Source organism: Amblyomma maculatum, chromosome 9 (genome assembly GCF_055883805.1).
Source record: "Amblyomma maculatum isolate TAMU_Amacu chromosome 9, ASM5588380v1, whole genome shotgun sequence".
In the NCBI taxonomy this organism is placed as follows: domain Eukaryota; kingdom Metazoa; phylum Arthropoda; class Arachnida; order Ixodida; family Ixodidae; genus Amblyomma; species Amblyomma maculatum.
In genome coordinates, this window is record NC_139352.1 from 8,062,420 (window position 1) to 8,081,763 (window position 19,344).

At 46.5% G+C, this 19,344-nt stretch overlaps 1 protein-coding gene and 1 pseudogene across 1 annotated transcript in view; both read right to left on the reverse strand.

The window, feature by feature from the left end:
• LOC146178196 (uncharacterized) overlaps window positions 1–17,251 on the reverse strand; it is a 44,357-nt gene extending 27,106 nt beyond the window's left edge. Inside the window, exon 1 of the mRNA XM_084578014.1 lies at window positions 16,656–17,251. Within this exon, the coding sequence (XP_084434140.1) occupies window positions 16,656–16,962 (307 nt within the window). The 5' untranslated portion in view covers window positions 16,963–17,251. The remainder of the gene's footprint in view (window positions 1–16,655) is intronic.
• Window positions 4,093–4,258, reverse strand: LOC146178197 (U4 spliceosomal RNA; annotated as a pseudogene).
• Window positions 17,252–19,344: the final 2,093 nt, after the last annotated feature.

The window sequence follows — 19,344 nt, forward strand, 5'->3', positions numbered from 1 at the left end:
AAGTGAATGTGTATAGACATTAGCACGATACGGTTTTCAAAAAAAGAAAAAAGAACGCACCGCAATCCACACGATTTCTTATTTATTATTGAAAAAAGAATGCCACTGTTTGCCACCATAAGGTAGCGCTGTATCATCTATACCTGCTGATAGAATTGTAACCCTATATATACAGACCTGTCACCGGATAGTGCAACCAAAGTTGCGATATGTCTAGATCCTTTAATAATTCATTACATTGGCTTTCGGACATTGCGTACAGTCCCAAACATGGCGTCACTGGCCGGCAAAAGTACAGAAGCTTGAGGTGCTACAATCGCATTTTACTGCTCCACAGATACATGCATTGTGCTGCTAGAAGAACCATGGGAACATATTGTGCTGCATAAATAACGCCAATTGTGACGAAAACACCAGCTATTCCGCCTTTAGTGATGGATGCAGCAGTGGGGTGAAGGCAACTTGACATCCATGAAAGAGGTCCTCAAAAGTTGCATTTACTGGCGTTCTGAGCACTTCTGTGGAAATGTCCCTCTGAATTCGATTGCATTAGGCGTGCTATACACATTGTGTCGAAAACTGTCCAACGTCGCGGCACCGGCTCACTCTGTGTGAAGCCTCGGGGCGATCACGAAACTTCAACGAGAATAAACCACCGGCTATGCCGCGAAACAGGATACTACGCCAAACCGGCTAGAATGAGACACATTTTAGAGCAAAGCCCATTATGTAAGGAACACCGGCTATAGCAACTTAGCACTGACGCGTCAGTGACGGGCGATAGTGATTAGGTTATAGGACGATAGTGGCTTGCAAGTAGACGCAGCGGTACAGTGTATGTGTCCTACGCTGCAGAACCGCCGAACAATAGTAACATAGAAAAGAACGCTATCGTATTCACGCCAGTACGTCTTATCGATCATCCCTAAATATTATCTGTATTGTTCGTAATTCGTCGTGTCTAGGAACGTATGGAGTATATTTAGGGCTGCTGCCACTTTGGATCGACGCCTAAACAAAAAGTGCAACCAGACAAGAATGCAGGAGTTCGAGCTTACGCACGTGAGCTATTCTTGCTCTTTTATAGAACGAAGCAGCATGCCAGTACGCTAAGAATAGAAACAAACCAGATCCGCAGTTTGGGATAAGCTAGCTTAAGACTCGTAGCTCAGTATTAAGAGACACCCAGGACAACTGGCACTGATCTCAACACTGAAAAAGGGCGCAATATAATACACCGTGAATGCCGGTATATTTACAAGCTTCAGGGATCCGGCACCGAAAAATCTGTTCCGACGCCGCTCAACTGTACCTTTCGCAATTGGCCGCTGGTAGCGGCACACGTACCTAATTTTTGATCGTTTCTTGGTTGTACATGCGTAGCCCCCTTTCCTTTAAGGGTAGCATATTTTTATAAACGGGCGAAAATGTGCCTCCCTTCAAATTTAATTTGTTTCCAGTGCTTCTTTAGGTGAGAACACCCTTGTAACAAGGGCACGTCTTGCTCCAGAGAAATTAATACTTTGTGTTTCTTCCACTGCATGCAGAATGACCGCGAGGATTCCTAATGCCCGCAAGCAGCCAGCTTATAAATGGAACTGCATCCTTTCATGCCCTACTATTCGTGTTTACGTCTGAGAAATAATTTCGAAGATTAGGGCGAAATCAGTGCGACGCATCACGCGGCCGGACTTTAGAAGAGACTTCCAGTCGATCGGAAACAGCGAACGTTCTTAAATGGGTTGCTCAACGCAAGCTGGGACATCCATAATTGACTACTATAGAGATCAAAACCCGGTCCAGATCACATTGTTTCCGTTTATTATAGTCCACCATGAAAACGTGAATGCCAAAATGAACGCGAGTGCCCTCGCATAAAATCAGCGTGTAGGTGGGTATAATCAAATTTCAGGTCACAGCACTGGAATCTTGACGTCAAGACGAGATACAAATTGCAAATCAAACTTGAATGACATCCCTACATGCTGGAAAACGTCTTAGATGCTGGTTTGGTGCCGACGGGGTTATACTAACGAAGTTTGCTTTTTCTTTGTTTTAGAATTTGCAGTGGTCGCACTATTGCAAACCACTTATACCAATTATTGAAATCCCTCCTTCTCTCCCACCTCTTTCAAAAAGAAAACAAAAACTCTTTGGGCCTCTTCCCATGAGATATGACAGCTAACCGAGCATGTCTGGTTGTAACGCTCCTGCTTCCTTCCGCCTGGCTGCACTTCCGTATCTCAACAATGAGGCCCACAGCCCAGCAGAACCGGACATAGGGCGCTACGAAGAGCCCTCAGATGGCACTAGCGGTAGGACGTCTTTGACTATGGACAACAACTGCGGTTTTCTACAACTGCTGCTAGATAGAGGCGAAGCAAATGATAACACACGAAGTCAAGTGAAAAATCCAGAACAAAACATTCACACACTGCAAGCCGTCTAGGAGCAGTTATTTTTACAGTGATATGAACGAAGCAATGGGATACGTGAGTAAAACCATGTGTTCAAACAGTTAGCCTCCAGTGGTTATAATCTCGGATGATTGCAATGCTTGTTGAGTAAGTCAAATTAAAACCGGCTACAGTCCAACCTCGAACCTTAATCTTAATTAACAGAATATATAATTTATTTTCGCTTAGAGCGAACCGGGAAAGAAAGCTATACAAGTGCATCTTTGTTAGTTAACAAATCCCCGCTTAATGAATGGTAGCCGCGAAATAGCGATTAAACCGAAAATCAGCAAATATTAAGTCAGTAGGAAAAGTCGTGCACTCAAATTACAGCTAACCTGCTAAAAATACAATTTTTCTGTCGTATTCGCATGCGTTTGAGGGGAATTGCGAAAACACCTCTTTCTTGTACGATGTCAGTGCAAGGACTACAATGAGTGCAAATTAATCAGCGTGCCCTCCAACAACGGCGCCCCACTTAACCTATGACTCCATTTAGGAGGTTAATTCCAATGTTATATGACGGCTACCTATACCAACATATATATTCCTCATTTGTTCATAATTTTCTGTTATATTAAATTTTCTGTACAGCGAAACGTCACAGTTAATACATGCGCAAGCAGAGACTGCAACCGTCGTCGGTGAATTTGACGTCGCAGGGGATGACGATAACCGCTCACCCGTGCACCGACGACGACTTCTCTTCTTCCGGCCGCGGTGGCTGTGACGCGGTCGCTAGGTCGTTCTGCTACTGAGCATGAGGTCACCGAAAGTTCGACCCCCAGGTGTCGCGGCGGACGCACACCGAGCGGTGCGTGTGGAACGAAAAGAACAACTACACTACAGCGCATGTACAAGAACTCGTGTGCACTGGATAATAACAAACAAAAATAACAATACAAATAGGGTCGACCTATAGCTTTCAAGTTAACATAACAATAATTTTCCATCAAATAATAATATCCCCGAACCATAAATTGTCTCTGCATTGTGGGCCTCAACGGAATCCTAAAAAAAAAAAATAATAATAATAAAATAAAATATAAAGTCATGTACCTATAGATTTCAAAAGCGTTCCCAAGCATCCTATAGCGAAGCTCTCCTCGACGCCTATAACTTTAACACGCCAAAGAAATAAAGAAAGAAATCATGTTTACCAGAGAAATCCATTCTTTACCTAAAAACTGCAATATAAAGGTGACCTGAACAACTCGAAAAAGAAAAACACGAGAACCTATAGAAACACGGGACTCTTCCCATCAAACGGCATCTCTTCCAGTGTATTTCTTTTTCTTCTTCTTTACGGTTCCCATTCGAAACAAACTTCACAAAAAGCTAGTATATCAGCTGATTGTCGAGTCATTCATGAACGCAGACGCAAATGTCCCTCAAGAGAATTTTAAGCCCTGCCATTTCGGTCGACCAGAAGCCATAACATGTTACTCCATTCGAAGTTTAGCGCAATATCTGAAAAACCAGGCATGACACTGCGATTGTTGGTTGGTTGGTTTGTGGGGTTTAACGTCCCAAAGCAACTCAGGCTATGAGAGACGCCGTAGTGGAGGACTCCGGAAATTTCGACCACCTGGGGTTCTTTAACGTGCACTGACATCGCACAGCACACGGGCGCCTTGCTTTTCGCCTCCATCGAAAAGCTGCCGCCGAGGCCGGGATTCGATCCCGCGTCCTTGGGATCGAATCCCGGCCTCGGCGGCAGCTTTGCTAATAAGTTTTCAACTAGCAATAGTCACTCCTCAGTCGAGACTTCATGGAATGCGACACTGCCTCTGCGCTAATCACCCGGATCAAGCATAATGTGACGACAGTTAGTCGATGAGTCCATATATAGGAGAACTACCGCTTTACATCAACACTGCGGGATACGATGCAGTCAGTCTAAGCCATCGGATGTGGACAGCCTATACAGCAAAATATTTTAGGGCCAAATGAAGCGCGGGAGTACACAGCCTTTGGCGCCACCGCTACGTCACGCGAAGCAGTCCTTCAGGTCACGCAACCGAATTTCGGTTTTTGTTGTTCTATGTTGAACTAGAACTGCGTTGCAAGTTATCCTACAACAAAAATATTTACTGCAACAAAAAGAGGGGACTGAACAGAATATATAATTATATACAGACCGTGAGAAGCTACCGTGAAATCCAGAGCTGCCCTTTAAGGAAAGCGTGCTTTCGGTTTTGCAATCCCTGCTCGCCATCCGTTAGCGCGAATAATAAAGAAATACGCCTTATTTCCCTTGTTTTGACGGTAGATAGAATAAATTCGATCAAAGAGCCTGCACTGCAATGCATGATAACATGCAGAACTCACAAATTAAGTGAAGAACAGGAAATCGTGCGAGGGAAAAGCCATGGGAATCGAAACGGAAAAACTCTCGTAAAGCGCGATGGGGTCGAAATGAAGCGAGAAGCCGTACAGCCGCTGACAGAAAAAAATAAAAATAAAGTAAGAAGAAAAACGCTGAGAGCGCCAGCGCCTGCCACTTTGAACACCAAAGATGATCATCAATCACAATCAGGCGAACGATAAGAACACCATACCAGACGTTCAACACGACGGCTGCAGTACAATAAACGCTGCTTCCAGCAAGCCACCGCAGGGTTGAGCATGCAACGTGGAAGATGGGATTACAAAAAAAAAAAAAAAAAACACATGAGAGCAAAGAAGCCGAGGTACCTCCCGAACCGGAAAAAAAAAAAAAAAAGCAGTAAATAAGAACGCGCTTTGCGGCTTTCTGTTCTGCGCATGCACGCTTTAAAAAAAAAAAAAAAAGACAGAATAAAAAACAGCGTGATTTTCTTCCAACCTCCTCACGTGCCTTTCACGCAGATACCGCAAGAAGTGCTCTTTATTTATATTTTTAGACGGCTTATTCCTTTCCGCTTTCAGCATGTGTTTTTCGTTTTGGGCAGCAAACGCGCCCGATCGCTCATCATGCATGCACGTCCTCACTTTGTTTTCTTTCTTTCCTTTTTTTTTTCGTGAGGACGCAGGAGGGTTATTTCCTAATTATCGATTCGAAGGTGCATACAAAACGGGTAGGGGCACGCACTGAAATAGCGCGTCTGTCATGTTCACCGAGTCCAGCTTTCGGAACGATTTTCGATTAAGCAGCTGCATCATATTAGAATGAACCATGGGGATGATGACGTCACTTGCAACCGTAGGAGAGGAGGAATTGTAGACAATTTGGTTTTGCCGCAGGCCACAGGGTTATTCAAATTAAGTGGAGTTCTAATTAAGAGGAGGCCTTGTTGACAGAAACGAACAGAAGGGACCCGAGCGACGGATCAAATAAGTCGGAATGTCGGTTAAGCGAGAATTTGGGTAAAGTAGACTATAATGTACCTCTTGAATGCTACATCGACTTTTCGTAACTCCGGAACTCCGCGTAAGTGGGGAACGCAGAGTTCTCTCCGTCCCTCAACCTACCAAGACGTCCTGAAAAAAAGAGAGCACGCATAGCGAAAATTACATAAACGGAGTGTCATCTCCGTGCACATGGATTTCTTGCAGCCACAGCACGCGCTATCACAGGGCTACATAACTGGGAGAAAATGCTGCAGAAGTCAAACGCTGTGCTCCAATATATATATATATATATATATATATATATATATATATATATATATATATATATATATATATATATATATATATATATATACATACATACATACATATATATATATATATGCATGAACCTAGCATGAACCTAGCACCTCGCTGAGAGCAATGCTGCCTGCCTGTCTACAGATGCTCTGCTGTCCGGCATTCCATTTTTTACGCACTGCACCTGCGAGCTAACATTCTAAGCATGCTGTTTTGTCATTGTTAACCTTCACCACAGACCAGCCATCTATCTCTATAAATTCTACATATAAAAAAAGAGTGATTAAATGCGCGACAAACCGATTGTCGCGCGAATGTTGAAAACAATCACACGAGCCAGTCGTGAACTATTATAATTCGTGTGGCATTTTCAGCTCTCCGTTTTGACACCGGCGTATTTAAATTCGCAATCGTGCACCTACGCTTCGCAATAAGGCATCCGATTCACGCGTAGCATTCTATAAGGCGCGTGCAGTGCATAGCAAGTGGCAGAGGAAACGCAAATAAACAAGCAAACTCGGGAATCAGTTACAGGCGTGCACACGCCGGCTAAGCGTCCACCTCATAAAAGGGCGCCTCGCATGGACACGTCGCACATGTTTGCGCTCCTCGGAGTCAGTCACGCGATAAAAGCGCTCCGCTCACTGCGGTATCACGGCTCACGTGCTTTTCATACGGAACAAAAAAAAAAATAACGAAATAAATAAAGACGCCTACTCAGCCAGCTGTGGCTATTAGCGCCGTGTTTGCACGTGTCAAATGCAAATACGCCGCGAGGATAGACCAGAATACTATACGGTGGGCCAGGCATATCAGTTGGACAAGTGCTCCTTTTTTCTTTGTATTCTTTTTTATTTTTATTTATTTATCTATTTTTTATTATTTTTTTTTTCTGCTGCTGCTGCTGCTGCTGTATGTTAGATGCTTTTTCAGGCTGCTTGCATCGTACGCGAGTACTACGGAACGTTATATACCTATACGGACATTATAACGCGGCAGATCAGCGAGCACTGCTGCCCAGTTCCGATTATAAGGAGAAATTCGGCTGCATTTCCAACCTGAGCTGGATATATCCCACGCGGAACTTCATACATGCCACGTCACGCATTGAATTCATAACGGGGTGTAAAAGGTGACGACATTCGCACTTCGCCGGCACAGGCATGTGCTTTACTTCTACCCTTTGGAGTTTTACTAGCATACCGACGCAATTAAAGTAACATATAGGTATAGTTACCAAAGTGAAGTAATTTTCGCCTAACCGATATACACGGATAGAAAGTGTCCGCACTGTCTGTATAGTTATACGTGTAACGGTATGGCATGTGCACACTATATCATTGTGATGTTGCTGAAATAAGCCTTTTAATGCTTCTGCGCGCATTTGAAGAATTCCGCAAGGAAAATCAGACCTTTCTCCCCTCGCCCATAGTGGTTAACAGGCCCATACAGAATGAGAATGTTACGCGCCTTTCTTGTTATTTTTTAGAGCTCCTCCTAGTCGATGAAAAGTGAGGAAAGAACATGACGGTAGAGGAGGTCCTGTCAGAAATTTTGCATCACACATTTCTCCAACCAGCGAGGCTCCGCCATCATTCTGATGAGCTAGTGAAATTCACATTTGTGCGTACGTGATATCCTCATGGAAAACACAGCGACGTCTTCATCGACTATTTTCATGCATTGATTCGATCGAAATTTGGAAACCTGTATAATGTTAGCAGATTTGATTTCGCCGGATGAAAAGTTCACCGAAAGCGAAAATGCGCGCGAATACGAGCAGCGGGTTGATGATGCCGTCAGCTGCTGCGCGCGAATACGAGCAGCGGGTTGAGGATGCCGTCAGCTGCTGTTAGAGGGAAAACTAATAAACATTTGTGACGGTGACTTGCTGTTTGGGCTTAAAGATAATGACGTGAAAACATAGGTGCGTACTAATTAGAAGAAGGTATACGCATAGGTGCCACCGACAGTTTCTCAGATTTCATCAGCAGACGAAAAGCCAGCGCTCGTGGCCGCCTCGATGTGCCTTGACTGAGTTGTTGCGCGCAAACTTAGTGATGCGATATATTTATATGCATGTCCCTAGCTCTCTAAATGCGTGTTTCCAGGAAACAAGCAGCGTCCGGTGCCGTGCGTGCGTGCCAACCTTCAACATGGACCTGGATTCATAACCCAACTTCGATTCTTCAACGGATCAATTGTTCGATCAGTCCCGAACAGCTCGGCAGGTCGAAAAGTGTAATGCTGCACTCACCCCTTCTGGGATGATCAGATATCAAGCCTGAGTAACGCCGCAGTTGCGTTTACACCTGGGCTGAGGGCTAAGCTTTCCTAAACCAAATTTGCACGTATTCCTAAAACAATGCACATCTTGATGAAGTACACGAGCAACTGCTGCCTTTGAGTACTGCGGCAACGTTAAAATTGCTTGATGTGGCCACATACTGCATGCTGCACTTCCGAGACCAGGTGATGGTTGCTGCGGTGCCAGAGACCTATACCATGTTCTGTACACATCCCCGTCAAATCTATAGAGCGTGTCGGTAACGCCGTTCGTTTCGCTATCTCCACTCGCTGCAGCTGGTTCAAGAACGCTTCGAGGGATCAGCCGCTGGAGGGACAAAAGGTAAAAAATGGGCTTGCGCACTTGTGAAGTTCTCGGTGTTCATTGCCCAGCCTCATGGCACATCACGCGCTTCCTGCCCCATATGTTCCCACGAAGAAGAAAAAAAAAATGCGTCTTCAAAAGGAACACATATAGATTTCACACCTCATCACTGCAGCGCTGCGTCATCCACAAAAATCATTATGAAGACATTGACGGATAACGCTGACTTGATTATTATTGCCATAAATAACCACTGCTTGGTTAAACTGTCCATGCTGATTGAGCTAATGAGATGGGCGGCCAAGGCAGCATATGCAAGTCAACGTGATCAAAATGACGCCCGCTTTATCATAAGATAGTGAACAATAGCTGACGCGAGCTTGAATGGATTGAAGAAGAGCTTTCACACTTAGACAAGGAGAAGCAGACGCGTGTCTGTTTTGGGTGTCGCTTGAGCATATTTTTAACTCCAATCAATTTTATTAATTTTCGTTTTTCTATCGCCAGTCAAAATCAAACTTCTCCGAGAAACGCGGTCCAGAGGAGAGCAACGGGGACGTAAGCTGACGGGACAACAAACACATGTTGCTGTATTTCCTTTATAATTTATTTATAGTTTAAAACTATACATGTTCCCCCGAGTGTGGCCGTATAGCGGGTGCACGCTCTCACTTTCATGGCAAGCCGTGTGCGGTCGATAGCGGTCGACGATTATAGCTGCTATACAGCTTTCCTTTGTAGCATGCAGCATAGCTGCGCTTGGGTGGATGTCCATGAGTAATTACTCCCTTATTATCATACTGATATAGCCGGGGAGAACTTCAAAATGCAGCGACCTATCACGTGGGCTTCCCATGGGATATACGGCATATATGTATACAGATTGGAACGAAAGCAAAGGAATGTCAGGATTCCACGCGCGTAATACTACTTGAATTCCTAAATCGCGGCAGTGGTGGTAGGGGGGGGGGGGGGGGGGTGAGCTATAATTTGTGTGTGTGTGTGTGTGACAGAGAGAGAGAAAATCATTTAAAATGCCATTTTTCTTCGGAAATGAGATACCCAAAATGTATCGCGCAAACAAAAGCCCCTCTCAACAGATACCCATAAGGCACCCCTGATTCATGGTATATACTCCTGCTATTCAGAGGCAAGCTTCCGAAACCGCGGGCACTGACTTTCCTTCTTCCAGATAAACACATATTTTACTAAAAAAAAACACAAAAACAACAGCAATATCAATAAGCGGACCGTTAAGCTCCGCCTTTAGGTGTATGAGTGTGACGCCGTTAATGACGTCCGTTTGCCAGCACGCTCCCCTTGTTCGCAATCATCGTTCGCACCCAATCACTTCGTTGAATTAACATCCTCTCAATTTGTGTCTCTCTCCACACACACTCATTGGCATGTTGGTCGTAAGCTACAAATCACGTGAAAAACCACAGGACGTAAAACCCCCGTCTTAACCATGCAAATCGTACGAACGGGTCATGCGTGGTTCGACAGTTCCGTTGTCTGACTCCGTATCGAAGGGTCCCAAAGGGCTTGATTTTCATCTCGAAGGTGCCCGAGTTGGCAGCTTTTGTCATGCTCTAATGACATCGCACAACCAACCGCCCAATCTGTACCTGAGCATGTTACTTAGCCCATCTACCACTGGCCTGCTAGAATCATGATCGCTATTTTTCCTCACAACGATGGATTTTCTGGGGAGCAGGGCATTCAATGATTAAAAAAAGATCGCGTTAAAAATTGAACCATGTTTCACAAGCGTTAGCCATCGGCAACAATCGCATCGATCTTAACTCGCTTCCTGTCTGGCATGGCTGCGATCTCTGTCTTAAGTGAGATGGCGCATGTGTGGGGCTTACATATATGTTAAATGAAGGAGCGGCGAAGGTTCGATGCAGAGCGCAAGAGTGTTTTGCAGGTTCACACCAGGCTTGATCGGATGCGGCGATAGTGCGAGTGAGACGGTTTGCTGCACAGCGCGAGAAGAAACATGCGGTGCACGAGTAAGTGCCGCCATATGGGGCAAGCATGAGCTGCTATAGGTGCAGGAACAACTCTAAACTTGCAAATGAACGCTGTAGAGATAACACTCTAAAAAGGAAGCGCGATATGACAATTTACCCTCAGTGACCATTGACCAATCGTCATGATCATTACAGCCTGCATGCGCACTGGGCCTCGGTGCTTTCGTATACGCCTCCATCTAAGTTTTTGTCCGGCCGGTTAGCCAATATTTTCCCCAGTTAAAGCATACTGCCGAACACCAAGAGAAAGATAGATGCAGATATTGTAAATAACCACAAAGATACGCCTTTTTATCGCCATTAAGGTAAACGAATACCGAGCACAACATGAAAAGCACCAAACTCATGAAAGCGAGTTCCTGACAGCTGAACACCAGTTCTCTTCAAAATACATTTTTCTTTGAGTTTAATTTTCACACATTCTGAACAATTGTGGGAAGCATGGATACTGTATACTTATTGTTCACATCATCAAAAAACTTGGATATCTCTGGCAAACGGATATAGTTTGGGCCTTGTTTAACATAACTAGCGTTGGCGGATCCCTTTTCAAACGAAAGAAAAAAGGTGAAATGAGCAAAAAGAACGACAAATAAGCAACTGGTGATTTTGAATGGTTAAAAAAAAAAGAAAAAAACATGTCACTCCACCGGCCATAACATATTACCGTCCTGACATGAGAAAAGCAAATGTTCCAAAAACTGACATAAAAAAAAATATATACTTAGTTATTCTATATATGTGACTACATTTTCCCGTTGTTTTAGAAAGCGTATCTGAACTGTTAACAGGGATTTTTTTCCATTGCTTTATAGCGATGCGTTTAAAAGGCTAAGATTCGCCTGTTAAATTCAGATTTCTACAGAGAACGAGGGCTCATGAATAAGTTGTTTCTCGTATGCTGGTGAAATAAAGCGCAGGCCCGTAGCGGGTGATGATACTTTCTCCGAGTTTTAAAAGGACAAAAGACTTAGAGCTCAGGTCATCCATTCGAGTTCCCAATTACAAACCCGTGAAAACGAAGTGCATTGTATCGTTCCCAGCAATGGCAGGTTGGTCGCTCTGCATGTACCTCGACGTGATAGAGCAGCGTACTTCCATTAAAACAAGCCAGCATTAAGCGTCGTATAGGAAAGCTGCATACATATGTGATATCTGATATGTGGTACGGAACGTTTTTGAGGCTTCTGAGAAAAAAAACAACAACAACGTTTGAGATCACTGCAGCCACCCGCATTCGAGGAATACGTCAGCAGATCACTTTGGACGTAGACATTACCCCGTTGGCTATTTCGATGTCTGATTGACGTAATTATCTTTACATAACTAATTACTCCACATGCACCAAAATGTTTTATTGGCGACATTTTTAATACCCTTTACACACTTTCACTCTTTATTCGGCTCTTTCATGTCTAAACACGTCCATTTCCTATTTTATGACGTCACATCCAACGCCGACATAGCTATGTCAATATTACGACGTCCTTATAGGTCACGAAGTATCACGTGATCACTTTGGTTGTTGAAATTACTCCTTTTGGCTATTTCTACGTCTAATTGACGTTATTGGCTCTAATTAATTAACTAATGACTCCACATGAACCATATTTTTCCTAACGACATTTTCTCATCTTCTATACGACTACAACCACTGGCTTTTTCCTGTGCTTCCACTTCGACGCAGTCCATCTGGTGACAAAGTCCTCACAGCCACTTAATGCTTACGCATTAAAAAGCACTGACAGGGGTGAAAGGATGCTTCAGAGAGCGCCAACTGCAAACAACCATATTTCAGAAGAGAAAGAGAAACCCGGTTCCACAATCATCACCTGTGACATCATCTCACCCATAGTCAAAGCAGGATTAAGGCTGTGCGCACCACTTTATAAGTAGTCCGCGGCTGCTCCACACGCACATACGGAGAAATTTCGAACGCATTCTAGGAATTGAACGTAATTTTTCACATAGTGTATAACTGCACCATAATAATCAACATATCCGCAAACTCGTATAGAGTATCACTATTTACTATCGAAAACGAAACCCACTGCTTTCCTATGGTAATTACCAGTTGTGAGCGGAAGACACACTTCAGAAGCGAAATTTCGCCAAACGTCTGAATGAATTAGACCACATTTATCAATACGTTCATCAAAGAAGCTTGCTTACGGTATTATATAGTTGATTTACAATATATTCTAAAAAGGCAGCTCGCTTGTTTTTGCTATGAAAATTCTAACTAATCGGCGTACAAGCTCAGGAAAAAACTTAAAAACGCACGCGAAGTTAGACCATTACCATCAGCATGCGCGTAATCATGTCTTACAATATATTGCAGTTAGCTAACAATTAAAATGCCCCATAAAGCTGGACTTGATTGACTAAGAGCCTGTGTAACACGTGGTACTCGTGGAACCCGGTTATGTATATGTAACTGCGTGTTCTTTAAATAAATACCCTTTATGTTCGTAGCGCAAACATAACACAGATGGAAAACACATTACACAAACGCTATACGGCAGCTGTGTGGTGTGTTTGCTGCGCCTGCCGTTTTTTTTTTTTTTTTGAGCTTGCGTTCAAAATCTTGCTGCAGGGCAAAGAAGATCATGTATAACTGAAGACAAATTCGCGTTGCTCGTTGGTAATCCGCGTTCTGTGGCATCTCTCCATCATTTCCTGCACGTCTTTCGCGTTAGCTTTCGATATGTACACATGCTAATAAACTCGGTCCCTAATGAAATGTCTTGTGGTCGCAGCTCTGTATAAACTGTCGCGAACCTTTCTCGTGAAAGCCGAGCTGGCGAATCGCGAGGTGGTTTGGCATTTGAGCGATGCAACCTGGCGTCCTGCCTCCGCGCAGCAGCACGAGGTGTTCTAACCCTTGCAGACAGTCGCGCGCTGACATTTAGCTGGCGCGAGAGCTGCGAGACGCAAACGGCGAAGACTTCTTCGTGAGAAAACGGAGCGTAGGTGTTTCGTACGAATAAACCGATTCAAAACAAACAAAATATGAGAAAAGGATGAACCGAACCGGCTGCGTGCAGAAGTTAGCGTTACACTAGGAACACTCGAGGCAAGCGCCACAGGAGCCTTAACGACCTCGGTCTTGCCCCAAGGGTGAAGAATTTACCCTAGCCAAAGTCAGGCAGAAAACATATGTGCGGGACTTGAAAGTGGCAATGCCCCGTCTTGCGTTCAGAGCACTGACTTGAAAAAGCACGTGACCGACGAAACACGTATACGTCGATTCCAGAAACAAAGAGTTCAAAGGAGGCAGCCAAGGAAAGAAGTCAGGCCACAGGGTATATAGTTTAATTTCTATATTTACGGTCAAAGATTTAAAAAAAAAAAAGGAACAAGCAAGTTATTTTCCAAAGACCCTTTGATCCAACGCTTTCGAAGACTGTGAAACATCTATAGCGCTACATGTATACATATAGTGTGATAGTCTATAATGCATTCAGAGATTCCATCTGCATTAAGTTCGTCGCCTAGAGAGCGGCCATGAAAGCTGCTTAACTATGGAGCAATATATTCACGACTGCGTCATATGATCGCAGAGATTTGAGTTGCCACTCGGCGCATCAGTGGTCACTTTCGAATACATTGGCCTCAAAAGACTGCGAGTGTCCAGTGGAACTTCTATCTCTGACGTTATCCACGCGTGTCTAAATTGTGTGGGACGCTACAAAAACGCGCAAACAAGACGTACTGATTGACTGATATTAGCAACTGTGACATGATGCACTGTCATGGGATTTCGCTGAAGTCGCGCGTACAGCTTCACCGCCATGAAGCGCACAGCAGTAAACTGCGAAATCACACGGACTTTTGAATACACCTAAACAAGCGAAAATATAGTGATCAGGAAAGAATGCGATAACGCATCGGATCACAATCACATCATAACATGGACGTATGGGATGGAACAAAACATGGCTACGATGAAATGGGGTAATGTAACCGGTTAATGTTCCCAAATCAGGTAACCACAGCGCATGTCAGCTCCTTTCTTGTGTTCTATCGGATAAATTGCCATCTCTGAAAGTGTCCCGACTATGTTCGTGCGTGAAAAAAGTAAAACTACTCTCTGAACCACCTCTGCGGAGCCTAGAAGTCAGGACTTTCCTGCTGCAAATTGAACGAGTCGTATGGGCCCATCACGCGTGTTCAACACCCATGAAGCCGAGAGCGTTATACTGCTGCAGCAGTGTTTCCGAAACCATTCAGCGGAGTGCAGGAGAACTAGTTACACAAAAAACATAGAAAGGAAAGCAGTGATGGGGTCTAGTTGGTTTAACATTCTGCCTGTGCAATGAGGTTCTGAGATTTCTTTTATCAGAGGGATGCGCGTGGACTGTTTTAAATGTAACCACGAATAAACAGTAGTTGTCATTGCGCGCTTGTCCTGTGTACGTTAGTTCTCCTGCTTCCTTGAGTGTCTATTGATAGAGTAGTACGTAATTTTCTCAAAGCATATAGCAGTGTTTCGTAAGCGACTAAAAGGCTGCACTTTTCACCCTCCTTTCATAAAGAATGAAGCAGAAGTTAGCTGCCATCTGTCCAAAGGACTCAAAAGTGAAATTTGACAACTATTATGTGGAATGTATACTTGTTATGGTCAACGGTCGCCTCGACGCAACGGCGTTATAGCGGCGAACGTTGCCCTCTCCCACCCACCCCTAGAAAAAAAAAAACGCTAACAATAAATATACAACTATAAACACCGACAAACCAATCGATATCAAATATCCGCCATTTTCGAAGCTCTTCGAGGCTATTGAAATGAATCTTACACGTTCTGGCATGGGACGCCAAGGAAATTATCTGCTCTCTATTAAGAAAAGGAAAGCAAAAATACTTCAAAATGTGAATGCATTAACAAAAAAAAAAAAAAAGACTCGTATTTTAGACGACGATGCACAGTTCGCCGCGGCAATGTTGCGATGGAGCTGCGAATGCGTTGTTTGAAAGCGTTAATTTTCGGGCCCGAGGAACTCAATGGCTCATTGAGGATCAAGATCTCATCGAACACCAGACCCGGATAGGTTTAGTACCGTAATGCAGGACAAACGGTTGACCTACAGCTTGCTTGCTTTGATGGAGCCTCATCGCGGGGTCGAACACACGCGCCAAAGGACGGAAGTGGTCGCGATCGAAGTGTCAACGAGGTCATCAAGACATGGAAAAGGGGCGTGGGAACCAGCCGTTTCTCTCCGGTACCGCTTCACGGCAACCGCGCGGCGTAGACCGGTAGATTTCACACACACAAAAAAAGAAAGATATCGCTGGCAGTTTCGATAGCATACTACGGGGCTTCTAAAACCTAGGTGGTATCTGGGGAGGATTGGCGAAAACAGCTTTGAAGCCAGTTGTCTCCAAAGCTAGAACAAAAACAGTCTATACTGCAGACGAGAGTTTAATGAATGAACATAGGTATGTTTATAGTAAGATGGTGAAACGGTATCTCAGGGAACAAAAAAAGAATAGTATTTCAAGGGCAAACCGCTGCGAGCTTACGCGTTATGCTGCTTTTTTTTTCCCCAGGTACTCAACGTCATCGCAGCCAATGCCGCATCCGTACTTTTTTGAACGGCCAAAACGACGCAGCCACAACGAGGTCGCACGTGCAGACAACCCAGCCGACGAAAGCATTCCGAAAGAGCGCCAGGCCAGGTAGGGAAGAACACCGTTATCGCGACACTGCAGCAGGTAGTGCAATCCGGCGTTTCTGAACAGAAGGCAAGGCCCGGCCCGCTCTGCGCCGCACAGGGACACACCGCGCACCTCACAAGGCACAAGGGGCGTAATCTCACGGCGCACGCGGCCGTGCCCCAGCTGACAGCCCCGTGACGACCGCGCAGAGCCGGTGAGCCCAAGGCTGCTACAACAGGCACGACGTCCACTTGTACTCACCGAGCATCTTGCTCAAGTCGGCGTTGTGTAGGTCCGGGTTCTCGTCGGCGAGCCGCTTGCGCTCCCCTTTGGCCCACACCATGAAGGCGTTCATGGGCCTCCGGATGCGCTGCTCCGATGGCCTCTTGCCTGCCGCCAGCGCTGACACCTGTTGCACCGCCGTCGGGCTCTCAGGCGCTGGCGGCGGAAGCACGGCGTTGCTTCTCGGCGGTTCGAGGGTCCAGCGCGACGCCCACTCCCCGCTGGCGGCGGCCGCTGCCGCCGCGGCGAGCTCCAGCTCGCGCGGGTCGTGCTGCTCCCGTTGCATCCCGGCTCTCCGCTGGCGCGCAGCGTCGACCGCGCGGCCATGCTTCGGCGCAACGCCAAGCCGCCCCCCACGAACCCAGCGCGACCAATGGGAGGCGCTACGGCGCCATACGTCAAGTTCACGTGACGCGCGGCCAATGGGGGAGAGTGTGGGTTGCGCACGCGCAATCGCGCTCAGAGCGCGGCGGCAACGCGCCGTCGCCGTTGTAGCAGCGCCGGAGTTGCGGCGCTACGTCGCGCCCGGTTCGTGCGGGGGAGGCGGGCTCCCCGACCGCGTTCCGTTGACTGGCAGCTTGACAGTGCGCTGTGCGCGCGCGCCCTCATGCGCTGGAGCAACGGCCGCGCTCTCTGCACGAAGCGCAGCGGAGAAAGGCCTACGTTTTCCGGCGCAACAGCTGCGCCCGACCGACCCGTGGCTCCAACGCCGGGTCCGCGACCGAGTCGCCGTTCTGATGGATCACGGCGCTCCTGCGCGCAGTTGGACGTCCCGCTGAGATTTCGCGCTCCACGGGGGGTTTTCCGCGCCGGTGTGTTTGTTCGCGCGCGTCTCCCGCGCACAGCTGGCTGAGCGCTCGTTGTCCCCGCTCCGGCGGCACTACTCCGTTCCCTCAGTTTATTCCTAGCCCACCCGCTTCCAGCTGCACGCTCGAACCAGAGCTCTCGGCTGGTTGCGGCGCCGCTGACCCAGATGGCCGGCCCAGATCGCCTTATCGGCGACGCTTCCGCCTTCGCCCCCGCCGTCCGTGCATTGCGCGTAACGCGGGCAGCACAGAGCTCGGCTTCGCCCCCGATGATCCCGGATCCGCCATTACCGGCAAATGGTTCCCCTACTTGCGCGCGTTCTTTTTCTCCGACTGCTCGTTGAGCTATCGCAGCGCGACGGTCGTTAGGCGCCGCCCCCCGCGTGACCCGGGTCCCTTCTGCGCTGGTCTGGGATCCCAAGGACGCCACCCCCGAGTCCCATAGACGCGGGGCCGCCGCTCGATGTGTCGTTAGGAGACGGGTCGTTCACCCGAGGCCACGCCCCCGGCCACCGCCACCCCTCGCTCGATCCCACCACTGCCTCGTCCGAGGGACACGCCTCCTCCGGAACCCGGGGTTCAGTTACTCCGCTTCCTTCTTTTATTTTTTAATTTTTCCAAGCAGCGAGAAGGGCGCGTGGTCACAGCCTGGCGTATTTAAGGGGCCGGTCGGCTACACATGCGGTGTCTCGTTTTCGCTTTGATCGATGGGCGGTGGCGGAGAAAAAGAAAAACGGCGCACCCTGCGGTGTCATAACGCGCTAAAGCCGCTTAGGAAGCCGGGCAATGAGCATTAGAAGGATTAAAAAAATCACTTGCTAGTCCTCATACGGCGCAAGCACCTCACGCAGACGCAGTCGAACCATTGAATTGACGAAGCAACGTGCAACGGCTTGGAGGAAAAGCATCCAATGGGTAAACAAGACGACCAGTAAACAGTTACTACCTCAATTCAGATGTGTGTAAAATTAGCAGAGCGTAAAGTCAGCTTGTGATCGCCGTGCGCTAGTTCACGGACAGCATTTGATTTATCGACACTCACAGAACTAAAACACAAAACTGCCCGAGGCTACGCTGTATGGTCTATAACAAGCTGGAGCGGACACGCTGCACCATATTTGTCAAAAATTACAGCTCAAGAGGTTTGCTTATACCGGGTCTATAGGCTGCAGGCTCCACCTTCTCTAGCTTAGCTATTCCAGAAGTGCTTACAGAAACTCCGTTACGGGGCTTAGAAGCGAACCCTGTGAGTTGTATGTTTTTTGATAAAGGATATGTGGCAGGGCATATGGAACGTTTCAAGTTAAGCCGCTTAACATCGCTTATTTAACCAGCAATCGCTATAGCTGTAGGCTTTTCCTTAACGATAGCACATTAACCATCTGCGTTACTCATCGTATTATTGGTCTCTTGACAATGGTGCATTCGTTAGGTAGGAGTTCCATTGTCTCAGGTCTGAAATTACTATTGCAGTTGCCTACGCTAGTCACCCGTCGGAACGCAGCACGTCTCTGCTTATTTCACAAGTTCTTTCACAACTTTCCAGAAGCCAGCCGATTAATACCACGTGTGCATCGCATTTCCTGCCATAACCACCCGAACGCTGTTTACCCTGAACGTGCACATACCACCACATTCCAGCAATCATTTTTCTTAAAAAGTGCCCTGACTGGAACGACCTCTCCGCTGAGGTGGCCACCATCATGAATCATCGACTGTTCAAGACCATTATCGAGGAAGCCTATTCATGAACGTAATTTTTGTCCATTTTTCATTAATGTATATTATTTTTTGGCGTGATATCCCCACCCCTCATGTAATGTCCCGAAAGGGACTTTTGAGGAAAAATAAGTCAATAACTA